Here is a 16,168-nt window from a genome sequence, read left to right as displayed (position 1 = left end):
CTCTACTGCATTGACTGTCTGTTTGGTACATTTAAAAAAAACTTTTTCTGAGATTGTCGAAAATTGTTAATTTTTCAATATGGGATTTAAGATATCATGCATTATTTTCTGTCCACTTACTACCTCACTCTTCTCCAGAAATTATTTAATTAAACAGTATAATAAAAGTACCCCAGTATTCAAAATAGTCCATATTTAGTAGCTAACGATAGAATAGTAAAATGTGATCTTATCCTCAGAGTATGAAAATAAAAATCAGTCCGTAACATGCAAGTATTGAGTAACATTGAAGATGCTGCATGATACACTACAGTAGGCCATCTTGTCTAATGTCAATTAGGAATGGTCTCAGCTAATTATGTCAACTTGTGTTTACATGACGCAAACATGGCATGACGACAAACCCCCTGGATCAGTGTACGTGGCACACAGCAGTCGGTAGAGCAGCTCCGGGGGCTATCGTAGCAACGTGAAGCATTGTGGGGCAGAGGCGGCCTTCTCTTCATTGAGACCGGCAAGACTTGCTGAAGTAAATATCGGAGGCAGAAGATTTCTGTATTAGCTAATTAATAGTTTGACTAAAAGCACTAAGCCTCAGTTTCTTTAGACATGGGGCAGGAGGAGCTTATGAGTCGAGCCGAAGATGTGGCGGACCAGGTAGCTAACTTCGTTGTTTCACAGGCTAAAGTTAGTTGTTAGCTAGCTAGGTTGCTAACTTTTCAGACCGATTCAGAGGAACAGCGGGTTCTAGCTAGGTAGCCACAGCTGCCCGAGTGGGTTATTCATTTATATCTTGCTAGCTAGCTAATATTACTTGCGCAAATAGCTAGCGACACGTATTATTTGCTAGATAACTTGAGGAAGACAGCTTGCCAATTATCCTACGCGTTAGGTAGCATGATGTAGGTAGCTAATTACTGCAGCAGAATACAACTGCACATATTATTACCGTGCTTTCCCTAGCAGCTTGTATTTAGGTAGCTCACATGCACGCTACCTAGCCAGTGAACTTGGAAGCAATGATTCATAATTCCCGGTTAACAAGTTAATGATGCAACTCTGGCCACACAGTCGCGTAAAATTCAACTCCACGATATGTAGCTAGCTAACGGTACCGTCTGCTACCGTACTATTTCACATCTCATTCTCAATTGAGTTGTGGAGTTAAGAACTCTCAGCTAGCCACACAGTAACACACTAAAGTTGACTGTTTATGCAAATTCACTCCCCACAGAGACACCACACTCAACTCTTATGAAGTGTGTGTAAGAACACAATAGAAGAGTGTTGTGAAATGTACAAGACAGAGGCAGAAAATGTTAAATTATTGTATGCCCCTTTGGTAAGTCTAGCTCTTTGCCCCGTGGATGAAATTGCAATCCCCTTGGAATTCGGATCTATAAGGGGACTGTGTCAAGAGCCATAGTTCAGGTTACAGAGCTGTTACCCAGGTTGAAGATTGGACTGGAAGTCAAATCGTGCTGTATTTCAGTCGATAGGAAAGACCTGGGCTATTTCCTCTCCTATAGCCTTCCACTATACATGTGAACTTTTCTGTTTGCCCAGTTTACATACTTTCCGGACAGACATTAAGTAAAGGTGTAACATAGGCCTGCTAATTTTTTGAACACTGTTTTCAATAATCCCCAGCTGATACCAAATATTTAGTTCACCCCGTTGACATTTTAGCATTGCTGTAAAATAGCATAGTCTGGAAATTTCACCTCTTAAATTGCTGTGCCATGAAACATGTCTTAAGATAGTGCTGAAAATTCCTCACTAATAAGCTGTAAGCAAACCGTTCTGATCTAATGTAGGCTACTCGACTGAGGCTTCAGCGGCACCTTTTCGGTCCTCTCTGATTGGCTGCTAAGGCCCTCCCATTCGTGTGCTCTATGAATGACATGTGGGAGTTGTTGAACTGTGATAGGCCACCTCAAAATAGGCAGTGCTGATGTGTACTGTATGGTGGGAGGTGTTGTGAGATGGTTACTGTTCTTATGGTGTACTTTAGTAGGTAGACAATGATCAGTTCCAAAGTATTGGAGGGAAGCCAACATATGGGGGTTTATTGAATGTAGGGCAGTTGGTTTTTGTTCAAGTTTAACTAAGTGAGCAGGGATTGATTTCACACACACGGTATGAAATAAAATATGAGATGAGTAATGCAAGATATGTAAACATTATTAAAGTGGCATTATTAAAGTGACTATCGAATCCTTTATTAAAGTGGCCCATGATTTCAAGTCTATGTATGCAGCTGCCTCTCTTTGCTTCTGATGTCTGATAGCCTTGAGATAGAAGCTGTTTTTCAGTCTCTCGGTCACAGCTTTGATGTACCTGTACTGACCTCGCCTTCTGGATTGTAGCGGGGTGAACAGGCAGTGGCTCGGGTGGTTGTCCTTGATCTTTTTGGCCTCGGGTGCTGTAGGTGTCCTGGAGGGCAGGTAGTTTGCCCCCGGTGATGCGTTGTGCAGACTGCACCACCCTCTGGAGAGCCTTGTGGTATTTGCAGATGTTTCTAACCTAGTATGTAGTACTTTGAGACTGACACAAAGCAGGGTGCTTTTCTGAATGCCTGTATTCGTCCAACTTGTCATTAAATATACCATCTTCTAGGGCCTCCCGAGTGGCGCAGCGGTCTAAGGAACTGCATCGCAGTACTAGAGGTGGCACTACAGACCTGGGTTCAATCCCAGGCTTTATCACAACCGGCTGTGATTGGGAGTCCCATAGGCCAGCGCACAATTGGCTCCGCGTTAGGGGAGGGTTTGGCCGGGGGGTCTTTACTTGGCTCATTGCGCTCTAGCGACTCTTTGTGGCGGGCCAGGCACCTGCAGGCTGACCTCGGTCGTCAGGTGAACAGTGTTTCCTCCGACACATTGTGCGTCTGGCTTCTGGGTTAAGCGGGCTGGTGTTAAGAAGCGCGGTTTGACGGGTCATGTTTCATAGGACGCCTCCTGAGTCCGTTGGGGAGTTTCAGCGATGAGACAAGATCGAAATTGGGGAGAAAAGGGGAGTTAAAAAAAGAAATATTACCTTTTTCCCTGCTGAAATGCTACCAGTTGGCCTACTGTGTCTCTTCTCCCAAATTTCTTCTGAAAGGACCTTTCATGTAAACTCCTGTAGATTTTCAGTAGATTTATTTAAAGGTCCTCATTCACTCTTTCACTGTCAATGCTAGTGTCTGCTGTAACCATATGTCATATGTTGGCCTAAATGTCCCTTTCCCCTCTCCCAGTTCTTGCGGATGACGAAGCAGTACCTGCCTCACCTGGCTCGGCTGTGTCTCATCAGCACCTTCCTGGAGGACGGCATCCGTATGTGGTTCCAGTGGAACGAGCAAAAGGACTACATCGAGGCGACGTGGGGCTGTGGCTACTTCCTGGCCACCTGCTTTGTGCTGCTCAACCTCACAGGACAGCTTGGTGAGCAGGCTGTGATCATTAGCCTGTTAGTGTCATCAATGTAAACAAACAGCAATCTGCATGGGTCCAATGTGTGGATTGAAAAAAAGCTGTTCAGAAGAATGTCAATCTGGGTTCGTTCCCAAACCCCCATGATGTGATCATTCATTTACTATCGACTCATTTGAGTGGTTAGTGTGGTGAGGGCCTAAGACTAGAATGATGACCCCATGCTGTCTTTGAAAGCTGGGGAAAGATACAGGAGTTGTATTAAGTGGGAATGCCACCCTTTTTGGGGAAGATGGGGTACAGTTGTGTGGTTCAATTGAACGAGTTTCTACAATCCTAACTTTCTGTCTCTCTTTTATTCCCCCCACTGCAACAGGTGGCTGTGTCCTTATCCTCAGTAGAAATTTTGTACAGTATGCCTGCTTTGGATTATTTGGAGTCATAGCTCTACAGGTGAGGAAATATCACATCTATTGGCATTGCATTTCATGCACCTTTCTGTGATTTTGGGCTGACATTTCAAATGGTTGACAACCCGGTCACTGGCTATGTTCATGAATTTCGGGCTATGTAACATTTCATGATGAATTTCTTTTACTTGTTTTTTCCAGACGGTTGCATACAGTATTTTATGGGATATAAAATTTCTGATGAGGTAGGTCTCTTCCAATAAGTTGATGAATAATATTTTTACATATTAAATTGAAAATATGCAATTGACTTTAGTCTCTTGTACATGACCAATTATATTAGTTGTTTAAGTGTCTTTAAACCATAGGTACGTTTTCCACTGTCTGTCTGTCCCACTCATTTTATACCCCCCATACATTGAACCAGTGTTGTAGTTGAGTCACTAAACCTTGAGGTTGAGTCACAAGTCCCCTATGCACGAGTCAGAGTCGAGTCATTAACCTCTTTGGCTGAAGTCCGAGTCACCAATGGTCGAGTCACGAGGCCATCAATTTATAATAGGACTTATTCAATTGTGTCTAGTAGCCACCATTTGACCACTCTCTCACAATTTTTTTAACTATTCATCACTAGCTCACAAGTTCTACTCGGGACTTGTTTCACTACTTATTTACTACATACATTTATGGTAAGTCAGGCTTTCAGCTACTTTTCTTTTAATTGCCCACTGATAGTGTAGAATTTTTTTCTTGCAAAATGAAAACTGAAGGGAGGCTTATCAGAATGTGGTTATGGGATGAAGGGGGACAGTGGAAGGGTATGACGAGGCAACACGTTCAAAGATGGGCTACTTTTCTCTGCTCAAGGCCAGAGAGAGACAAATGGCTAAACTGTTGTTTTACTATTCAACTCAATACTAGTGTTTTCAATTTTGTGAAGCAGTTTGTGTTTCTTAACCAGGCAAAGCTAAATAGTAGACTGGTGACTGGTGGTTACGGGGAAACAAGAGAGTCACTTGCATGATGTGTAGCCAATGATCGGAGCGGAGTCTGCCTTCCCACAATCATCGCTTGCGCTCCCGCAGCTCAACAGCTGATGTAGGCTGCGTGTGCCGGTGTGGCGAGTCCTTCCCACTGCGAGAGAACAGAACCCTCGCTGCTGAGCACATCCAGTGCTGCTAATATTCTGCTTATCATAGTAGCCTATCCAGTCCAAGTGCAAATACAAGTCACAAGAAGGCGAGTCACAAGTCATGAAAATCTGGACTCGAGTCAGACTCGAGTACTGCAGCACTGCGTTGAACTAAGTATTGGTCTTATTTCCCCTCTCCTACACAATGTATCTCCCCCCCCCCCCCATTCCTCTATCAGGAACCTTGCTCTTGGCGGTGGACTCCTGCTGTTACTAGCAGAGTCGCGTTCAGAAGGGAAGAGCATGTTCGCTGGCGTCCCCTCCATGGGGGAGAGCTCACCGAAGCAGTACATGCAGCTGGGAGGGAGAGTCCTGTTGGTGCTCATGTTCATGACCCTGCTGCACTTTGACCCCAGCTTCTTCTCGGTGAGTAGGCCACCAGCCTGCCTCTATGGTACCACTCAGCAGGGACTAAAGCCGGAGGAGAATAACCTGTGTAATGCATTTTCTCATGGACATATGTGGAGATCAAGCTGAGTTTGTGTCAAATCAAATTCTATTAGTCACATACACATATTTAGCAGATGTTATTGCCGGTGTAGCGAAATGCTTGGGTTGCTAGCTCCGACAGTGCAGTAGTATCTAACAGTTCACAACAATATACACATCTAAAGAAAAAGAATGGAATTAATATATATATATATATATATATATGCCATTTAGCAGACGCTTTTATCCAAAGCGACTTACAGTCATGTGTGCATAGATTCTACGTATGGGTGGTCCCGGGAATCGAACCCACTACCCTGGCGTTACAAGCGCCATGCTCTACCAACTGAGCTATTAAGAAATATATATTAGGATGAGCAATGTCGGAGTGGCATTGACTAAAACACCGTAGAATAGAATACAGTATATGAGATGAGTAAAGCAGTACAGTATGTAAATATTATTAAAGTTACCAGCGATTCCATGTCTATGTATATATGGCAGCAGCCTCAAAGGTGCAGGGTTGAGTAACCGCGTGGTAGCTGGCTAGTGATGGCTATTTAACAGTCTGAGAAGCTGTTTTTCAGTCTCTTGGTCCTGGCTTTGATGCATGTGGGGTGTTGATAGTTTTTGTTAAGATTATAAGCAATCATTTTTGTATTGTATGGTATTTAGAAATTTGACAGTGCTTTGACTCAGTCTGACCCATGTGTCCCTCTCCACTCCCCCAGATCCTCCAGAACATGGTGGGCACGGCTCTCATCATCCTGGTGGCCATTGGCTTCAAGACCAAGCTGGCCGCCCTGACCCTGGTAATATGGCTGCTGGCCATCAACGTCTACTTCAACGCCTTTTGGACGGTGCCCGCCTACAAGCCTATGCATGACTTCCTCAAGTACGATTTCTTCCAGACCACGTCCGTCATCGGAGGGCTGCTGTTAGTCGTGGCACTGGGGCCCGGCGGGGTGTCCATGGACGAGAAGAAGAAGGAGTGGTAGGGAGAGGGAGATGCACAAACACCACTGACCCCAGGACACACAAGGACCCCCAGGTTACTCGTCATTTTTCTGACCATCCACAGCAACCTCTCCCTCCACCGTTCTGTCTCCTCCTTTTCTTTTTTCACATTTTGTTTTCCAGCTGCTGTTTGTTTTTATGAGGTCAATATGGTCGGTACTGGATTATTTTATACACCTATTTATGTCCCCTTTATTTTGGTGGCAAGGAAAAAGTGAGATTTTGAATAAACTGTCAAAGTGCAAAGTAACTAATTCATGAGTGATGGGTGGATGAAAAAAAAATTGGTTCTGTGTTGGAGAGGTATGCATATCACAATGTATTTATGGATGTTATCATAACCTTTCAGAAAGAAACCGTTTTTTTGTGAATAGCTGAAAAACAGTGGTGAGTACGTGTATCAGTTTGCTGGCCAAGGAAGGCGCCAATCTTTTGCTGCTTGTTGGACCATCTGTGACTTGCTCATATCAATACTGAGACCTCTGGCACTGAATACAATACGATTCTCCCTCACTCTAGGTTGCCATCTTCCCTGCTTTTCAGAAGTCCCAGGCCTCATCCTTACACACATCCAGTCCCATGGCTGTGACTCATGGTTTGCATATGGAGATGAGTTGTGGGGGATGTGTGCATTGTATACTACTATTCAAAATGATGAATTGAAGTTGTGCTTGATTGAATATTGAAACAATTGTTAGCACCAGAACTCTTTTTTGGGCTCTTTGTTCTTTACATCTAGGGCAAATGCCTAACTAGTAACTGTATTTTAACAGGGCAGTAGTGGGAGTTTGACATTTGTGAAACGCCATATTCCTCAATCTAAAGAAGCAAGCAGAACTGAAGAGTCAACAATCACCCTGACTTTTTCCTTTGTTCAGTATTTTTACTTTATACTGTATAAGGAAATAAACATCTTGAGTTTATTGATTTTCAGAAGTTTATATAGTATTTTTAATTGTTTTTCTGAGTTCATGGAAAATTACAAAAAAGCATCTGCTTGATCTCAAAATCGGTATTTTTATATTGAGTTAAAAAAAATAATTCTTACTGTATTAATCTTTGGCTAAACTCACAACCAGGGGCCGGTCTTCCCCTTCTGACTCTTATTTTTATTTAACTAGGTAAGTCAGTTAAGAACAAATTCTTATTTACAGGGATGGCCTACCAAAAAGGCGAAGGCCTCCTGCGGGGACAGGGGCTGGGATTTAAAAAATATATAAATATAGGACAAAACACACATCACGACAAGAGAGACCTAAGAAAATAACAGCAAGGCAGCAACACATGAAAACACTGCATGATAACAACATGGTAGCGACACAAAACATGGATCAAGTCATTGGGCACAGACAACAGCACAAAAGGCTAGAAGGTAGAGACAACAAAGCAGCCACAGCTGTCAGTAAAGAGTGTCATTGAATGAGTCTTTGAATGAAGAGATGTCCAGTTTGAGTGATTGTTGCAGCTTGTTCCAGTCGCTAGCTGCAGCGAACTGAAAAGACGAGCGACCCAGGGATGTGTGTGCTTTGGGGACCTTTAATATAATGTGACTGTCAGAACGGTGTTGTATGTGGAGGATGAGGGTTGCAGTAGATATCTCAGATAGGGGGGAGTGGGGCCTAAGAGGGTTTATAAATAAGCATCAACCGGTGGGTCTTGCGACAGGTATACAAAGATGACCAGTTTATAGAGGAGTATAGAGGACAGTGATGTGTCCTATAAGGAGCATTGGTGGCAAATCTGATGGCTCTAGAGCACCCTTACCCGCCAATCTATAAACTACGTCTCCGTAATCGAGCATGGATAGTATGGTCATCTGAATCAGGGTTAGTTTGGCAGCTGGGGTGAAAGAGGAGCGATTACGATAGAGGAAACCAAGTCAAGATTTTACTTTAGCCTGCAGCTTTGATTTGTGCTGAGAGAAAGACAGTGTACCATCTAGCCATACTCCCAAGTACTTGTATGAGGTGACTACCTCAAGCTCTAAACCCTCAGAGGTAGTAATCACACCTGTGGGGAGAGGGGTGTTCTTCTCACCAAACCACATGACCTTTGTTTTGGAGTTGTTCAGAACAAGGTTAAGGGTAGAGAAAGCTTGTTGGACACAAAGAAAGCCTTGTGAGAATTTAACACAAAATCCGGGGAGGGGCCAGCTGAGTATAAAACTGTATCACCTGCATATAAATGGATGAGAGCTTCCTACTGCCTGAGATATGTTGTTGATGTAAATTGAGAAGAGCGTGGGGCCTAGAATTGAGCCTTGGGGTACTCCCTTTGTGACAGGCAATGGCTGAGACAGCAGATTTTCTGACTCATCACACCCATTCCATACACCCCTTCCAAAGGTAGTCGAGTTTTGATTGGCTGTTGGTGTTCCCAAATTTTGCAATTACTGTTGCCCTGCTGCAGCCCATGAGTAAAACTAACCTGTCACTAAAACCTAAAACCAATACTATTTGCCATCATCTGGTTGTGGTTAATTCTTACCACATACATGTGAACTCCTACTTTCCTATATTCCTTTCCTTGCTTCCTTTCTTCTTTTCCTAACTTCCTTTCCTCTACTGGCTGTGGTTAATTCCTACCACATACATGTGAACTTTTCCTTTCCTAGCTTCCTTTCCTACCACCCTTTCCTCTCCATCCCTATCTCACTTTCCTTATCTCCTTTCCTATATCATTTCCACCTATCCTAGTTTCCTTTCCTTGCTTCCTTAATTTTTTTTCCTCTAAAGAAATAAACTAGGAAGGACATGAGGAAGGGAGGTAAGGGAATGAAAGGAAATTATGAAATGAAGCTAGTAAAGGAGGATAAGAAAGGGAGCTTGGATATTACATGAAAGGGAGTGAGGAAAGGAATCTAGGAAAGAAATGGAGTTCGCATGTATGTGGTAGGAATTAACCACAACCAGTAGACAGGAAAGGAAGAAAATAAAAGGAGCTAGGAAAGGGAGCAAAGAAATGCAGAAAGGAATCTAGGAAATAAAATGAGGTTGTTCACTTGTATGTGGTAGGGGTTAACAACCGCCAGTAGAGCGGAAAGGAGGAAAGGAAAGGGATTGAGGAAAGAAAGGAGTTTACATTTACAGTATGTGGTAGAGATAAACCACGGCCAGTAGATGGCGATACTATTAGTGAAAGGCTGCAGCTGTATACAAAATCTTGCCCACTGCCCAATACATTTGCACATCGTGGTGACTGGACTGGAGAGAAGACTTCATTTCGCCCAGTCAAGCTTTAAGAACGGTAAATACATATATCATTGTAAAATGGCGTCACCTATATTTTAAATATTTAACTTTACACTTGGCTTGCTATCAAAACATCAGACGGGATAACGTCCACATCGTGCGTGATTTCTGCTGATTATTGAGTCCATGGTAGCTAACTAACTAACTACTGATTCGAATGCAACAGTTGGTATTTCAGTGAAGCGTGTTAGCTAGCCAGCCAACTAGGTAGCTAATAAGCAGATGTTATTTGCCACATTCTTCTTAACAACAGGTGTTGAATAACAGTAGAATACTTAATAGTATAACATGCGTGTTTTACATGTGTGCATTTATTGAGCGCGAACCTTTTTTATTGGTGTTTTACCTGTTTATTGGTGTATGTAACCATAGTCTTTGTAATGCGATTGGAGATTGCTACTAGTTTCTATAACGATATTCTTTCAGGAAAATGGATGGATGTCATCATCCATCCATTTTTCACCCTGCATCCAGTCACAGCCTTATGAATACGCCAGTGTGTTCAGGATAGAAGATGATTGGAGATTTCCGTAATTGTATTACTGTAATTAATTTTCTATATGCAAAAAGTCTGTATTTTCCTTGTATTTTGTTGCCCCCAGACACAACAGCCCCCTTTGACCTGCATCATCATGTCGAAAGGCACAGTGGTTCTGGCCTACAGTGGAGGACTGGACACCTCCTGTATCTTGGTGTGGTTGAAGGAAGAAGGCTATGATGTCATCACATACTTGGTAAGGAACACACATAAGTAGCTGTATGTGGGGCCAATATAACTTTGGGTCGGACAGCACACAGCCATCCAGTTGGTGCTCTCCTTTATTGTAGGTCAACCTATTAGAGCCTAAATATTTCACTTGTGCAGCAGAAATGCCAGTGAATGTTCATTTCATGCAGTATTAGATATTTGTAAAGAAGGGATTCATTCACCATAGCAGTGAGTTAGCACTTTTCTGGCTGCATAATGCTGATGAATAGCAGTCTAGATTAACTTTTTGCCCTTAGGCCAGTTCAGAATTGCACCCAATGCAGATTTCTTTATTGTGTAACTGTTTATTCATTGTCTGGCTAGAGAAAAGGGTGGATATGCTGAAGGGCTATGGCACCGCCTGTTGGTTATGGGTGGGCAGGAAGGCACTGTCCCAATCTGCAACCTGTTTTTCTTGTTGGAATCCCTGTCTGCTCATGTTATGTTGTGATAGAAAAACTTCTGCCAAGCAAGCATTCAGAATTCCACAGAGGCAGACAAAGACAGGCACAGCTACCTCAGTTATGTGGAACAATGGCTTGCCCCCCCCAAAAGTGTATTTGTTTTGTTGACTAAGTAATAATAATAATAATAATATATGCCATTTAGCAGACACTTTTATCCAAAGCGACTTACAGTCACGTGTGCATACATTCTACGTATGTGAGAGAGATGTACTTTATTGTCCATGAACTTGCAGAGACCAGATGGCTTTATGCTCACAACCCGGCACACACTAAGGGCCTGAAAGCTATGGGTCAGCTGCAGTGCAGCACCATTTGAGCAGTTGTAGGGGGTGAAGTGCCTTGCTCAAAGGTACAACGGCAGTCAATGGTATCTACAGTGCATTCGGAAGGTATTGAGACCCCTTGACCTTTTTACATGTTTTGTTTCAACCTTATTCTAACATGGATGAAAGTTATTTTTCACTCCTCAATCTACACACACTACCCCATAATGACAAAGCAAAAACAGGTCTTTAGAAAATGTACATTTATAATACCTTTATCACATTTACGTAAGTATTCAGACCCTTTACTCAGTACTTTGTTGAAGCACCTTTGGCAGCGATTACAGCCTCGTCTTCTTGGGCATGACCCTACAAAATTGGAACACCTGTATTTGGGGAGTTTCTCCCATTCTTCTCTGCAGATCCTCTCAAGCTCTGTCCGGTTGGATGGGAAGCGTTGCTGCACAGCTATTTTCCGGTCTCTTCAGAGCTGTTCGATCGGGTTCAAGTCTGGTTTCTGGCTGGGCCACTCAAGGACATTCAGAGCCTTGTCCCAAAGCCACTCCTGCGTTGTCTTGGCTGTGTGCTTAGGGTCGTTGTTCTGTTGGAAGGTGAACATTCACCCCTGTCTTGAGGTCCTGAGCTCTCTGGACCAGGTTTTTATCAAGGATCTCTCTGCTCTGTTCATCTTTGCCTCAATCCTGACGTGTCTCCCAGTCCCTGCCTCTGAAAAACATCCCCACAGCATGATGCTCCCACCAATGCTTCACCGTAGGAATGGTTTTTGGTTTACTCCAGATGTGACACTTGGCATTCAGGCCAAAGAGTTCAATCTTTGTTTCATCAGACCAGATAATCTAATTTCTCATGGTCTGAGAGTCCTTTAGGTTCCTTTTGGCAAACTCCAAGTGGACTGTTATATGTCTTTTACTGAGGAGTGGCTTCCATCTGCCAGCTCTAGGAACAGTCTTGGTGTTTCCAAAATTCTTCCATTTAAGAATGATGGCGGCCACTGTGTTCTTGGGGACCATCAACGCTGCAGAAATGTTTTGGTTACCCTTCCCCAGATCTGTGCCTCGACACAATCCTGTCTTGGAGCTCTAAAGACAATTCCTTCAACCTCGTGGCTTGATCTTTGCTCTGACATGCACTGTCAACTCTGGGACCTTATATACACGGGTGTGTGCCTTTCCAAATCATGTCCAATTAATTGAATTTACCACAGGTGGACTCCAAGTTATAGAAACATCTCAAGGATGATCAATGGAAACAGAATTCACCTGAGCTCAATTGCGAGTCTCATAGCAAAGGGTTCGAATACTTATGTAAATAATAGTGATGTACCGATATGACATTTTTTGGCGAATAGCAATATCCGATATTTTCTTTGCCAAAAACGATACCGATTATAAAAATATAAAAAATTTGCGTCCTTTTTAAGAATTCTAGTACAGTTAAATAGTTAACACACACATAGACGCAGCAGTCTAAGGCATTGCATCTCAGTGCAAGAGGCGTCACTACCTTCCCTTGTTTAAATCCAGGCTGTATCACATCCGGCCGTGATTGGGAGTATCATCGGGACGTGGATGTTTGGGAGTCTGATAACTCAGAGGATGGCGTTGGGAAACGAGCAGACTGTTACCCCATTTCATTGATCCCCAATTCTTAGGTAAATCCCCAATTCTTAGGTAAAGCTGTACAGTGCAATATGAATGTCAATACACACAATAGGCTGACTGGGGAGGTGATTTCACACAGTCAGTCCCGCGATAAGAGCTACAACACTAATATTTGCATAAACTCTGCACAGTTGTGTTCTGTGGGTGTCACTGAGTAGACTGATACCCCATTTCATTGCTTCACATTCCGACCTAGTTTAACATTATATAGTCTGAATATGGCACGATTCCACCAATTGTAACCTTCTGCATCACTTTCAAAGAGTTTATTTTATTTTGAAAATTAACTGCAAATTCCACCGTGCCTAATCCTTATTGTGGCTCGCTTCACAACACGTTCTGGTCGAGCCTCACTAGCCAGATGAAGCTAGCTGGCTGCTTATAACGTTAGCTTTGGGCAACAGGGTTAAGTAATTGGCTAGCTATTTATTTTTCATGAACTGAAGTTAAATTCCAGTAGGAGAACAACAAGTGGCTACCTAGCTAATACTTACAAGGATTCTTAAATCATTGCTAAGAATAATGAGTGACTGCAGTTTCTACTGGTCATTGTGTTCAGGCTGGTTGTATTGGTGCTAGCTGGGTACTAAGCTAAAGCTAGCTACCCCAGAAGTTGCAGTCAAACAAATGATGCTTTATTACCAACGCTGTGTTATAAACACATCGTTCTTGGCCGGTGTTTACTTCTTTGCAGACATTATTTGTCTGCTTTGACAGTGGTACTGATAGTAGTGGTGGTTGCTTGGCTTGCATGTGCAAATTCAGAACACACAACATTCTATAATAGAACAGTGTTATTTGACGTGTCAAATTTAAAAGCTTATGTAACATGTCAAAGAGGTTTTATTTGTCTCATCAAATAGTGTTATTTGACATGTATCTTTTTTGACACCCAAAGACCCAAACTGCGTTCCATAGTATGTCGTGAAGCTAATAGCAGTGATGCTATTACTGTGTACCGGTGCTCGACCAGTCGGTGAAAGCCAACACCGCGCACGACAGTGAATGGTTGATTGTCAAGGGCAATGAATTGCATTATCTTGGCGTTGTCTCGCTGAAATGTTCTTACTCTTTCAAATGACTGCTCGATCCACACAGCAGACATTATGGGCTAGGTTAGGAATGCTGTGTTGCGCAACATTTTACGTGGCGTCATTACGTCATGTACCTACATTTTATATAGGTATACACGTCAGCTTTGACATGGGTTTTGCACATCGCCGTTAAACTAGATATCGGGGCCGTTGTTGGCATTTTTAGCTAATATGGTCCGATTCTGATATGGTCACCGATATACATCATGCATCCCTATTAAATAAGGTATTTCTGTTTTTGCTTTGTCATTATGGGGTGTTGTGTATAGATTGCAGAGGATTTAAAAATATATATAATCCATTTTAGAATAATGCTGTTACGTAACAAAATGTGGAAAAAGTCAATACGTCTGAATACTTTCTGAAGGCACTGTAAAGTTAATGCCAGAAATCCCGAGGTTGCCGGCTCACTCCGCACCTGATTTTCCTGTCTGAGCTGGGTTTTTGTTAAGTCTTAGTTTGAGTTACCGGTCAAAAGGAAAAAGACATGGTTAATCAACAATCTCAGCAGAAATCTCTCCATGATATTCCTGGAGCAGCAGTGCACTGCTAGACTGTGTGGAAGTATGTCAGTGTTATCATGTCATAGATGTGACCTGAATGTTAAAATGGTGGGCGACGGGACTTCAGCAGCCAATCTGTGACAATCAATGGCTTTGGTCCCTGGCGAGAAGGACCTGGAGAGAAGACAAAGGCCTTCTTTTTTTTTCAATTAAATTAGCTCAACTCCTGAATCCTCTCTCCTCTCCATCCTCCCTGGCCTCCTTTTTGAAAAAGGTCAAAGGTAATTGAGGAGAAGCTTGCTTTTGTGAGATGGGACTACTTCTCCAATCGTGTCAACAGGCAAAGTACTTTTACAGGGTGGAATCCCAAATGTCTAAAGTGATCAAAAACCAATTTTGCTTGTTGTGCAAGACATTTTATACATAGAAGGATAAGTAACATATTGTTTTTAAATGTTTGCATGCTCTTCTCCTTTGAGAAAATAGCTGATTCAAAGAGTGTATGGCAGAATTCAAAACTCTGATTTTCTGACTAAGTGCTCTCGTAAAAAAACCCGCGACTGAAGTTTGGAGAACATTAAACATTTTCACTGAAACACTCCTCCTGTAGTGTACTATTTTGGGCACCAGTTGATTAGATGTAACAAACTCTCTTCTTTGCAGGCCAATATTGGACAAGTAGAGGACTTTGATGCTGCAAAGAAGAAAGCAGAGAGTCTTGGAGCAAAGAAGGTAAAAAGCGGAGTCTAAGCGTCATGACATTGGCAAGACATGGTAGCATAGTGGTGTGGAGGACACGGTAGAGACGGTTAAAGAGGAGTTCCAGGATCTGGTTGAAGTAACAGTGCAGTAGAATCTCTTGCGGATACAATACAAATACACAAACATTATAAACAAGAAATGCATAGGCTAATGGTACCAGGGGCTACAAAGCCAAGGCCAAGGCCATGGTGGCAACAACAACAAAACATGGCTAAAAGGAGCAAATCCTTCTTGAGTCTCAAGATGAGTCACTCTGAAGTACATACAGTGCCGTCAAAGTATTTGCCCTTTCCTGATTCTCTTCTTTTTTTGTGCATATTTTTGATACTGAATGTTGTCAGATAAAAGGAACCTGAAATGACAAATAACAAATATCTTATTTATTTCATGAATAAAGTTATGCAACACTCAATTCCCCTGTGTGAAGTAATTTCCCCCTTACACTCAATAACTGGTTATGCCACCTTTTAGCTGCATTTACTGCAACCTAATGCTTCCTGTAGTTGTTAATCATTCTCTCACGTTGCTGTGGAGGAATTCTGGCTCACTCTTGGATGCAGGACTGCTTTAACTCTGCGACATTTGAGTTTTAAACCATGAACTGCTCTTTTCAAGTCCTGCCACATCTCAATTGGGATTAGGTCTGGACCGTTGGTACGAGGTTCGTACTGTGGAATGCAGTGTTTGGTTTTCGCCAGGAATAATGGGAACCGTGTCGTCCAAAAAGTTGCCTCAAGTTTGCCAAATAGCACCTGCAGGATCATCAAGACTCTGTTCTACGGACAGATGATTCAACAGTATAACGTTTTTGACGACGGGTCCCATTATGTCTGGCGCTAACCAAACACTGCAGTCCATAGTAAGAACCTCATACCAACAGTCAATTATAATGGTGGTAGTGTGATGGGGCTGTCTCAGGACCTGGACGACTTGC

General features: G+C 42.7%; 2 protein-coding genes across 2 annotated transcripts in view; both read left to right on the top strand.

Annotated features, from left to right (window-relative positions):
• The first annotated feature begins 434 nt into the window (after positions 1 to 434).
• On the top strand, positions 435 to 7,392 carry surf4 (surfeit 4). Its single transcript, XM_046317870.1, has 6 exons — positions 435 to 657; positions 3,242 to 3,428; positions 3,793 to 3,869; positions 4,028 to 4,071; positions 5,198 to 5,384; positions 6,179 to 7,392. Exons 1-6 carry the CDS (start codon positions 610 to 612, stop codon positions 6,443 to 6,445), a joined length of 810 nt encoding a protein of 269 aa, XP_046173826.1. The 5' UTR covers positions 435 to 609; the 3' UTR covers positions 6,446 to 7,392.
• A 2,160-nt stretch (positions 7,393 to 9,552) lies between these two features.
• ass1 (argininosuccinate synthase 1) overlaps positions 9,553 to 16,168 on the top strand; it is a 30,756-nt gene continuing 24,140 nt past the window's right edge. Inside the window, exons 1-3 of the mRNA XM_046317027.1 lie at positions 9,553 to 9,710; positions 10,318 to 10,449; positions 15,136 to 15,204. Coding sequence (XP_046172983.1) covers positions 10,348 to 10,449; positions 15,136 to 15,204 — 171 coding nt within the window. The 5' untranslated portion in view covers positions 9,553 to 9,710; positions 10,318 to 10,347. The remainder of the gene's footprint in view (positions 9,711 to 10,317; positions 10,450 to 15,135; positions 15,205 to 16,168) is intronic.

Source organism: Oncorhynchus gorbuscha, linkage group LG20, assembly GCF_021184085.1.
Source record: "Oncorhynchus gorbuscha isolate QuinsamMale2020 ecotype Even-year linkage group LG20, OgorEven_v1.0, whole genome shotgun sequence".
Classification (NCBI taxonomy): domain Eukaryota; kingdom Metazoa; phylum Chordata; class Actinopteri; order Salmoniformes; family Salmonidae; genus Oncorhynchus; species Oncorhynchus gorbuscha.
This window is presented reverse-complemented; position numbering and strand designations above follow the sequence as displayed.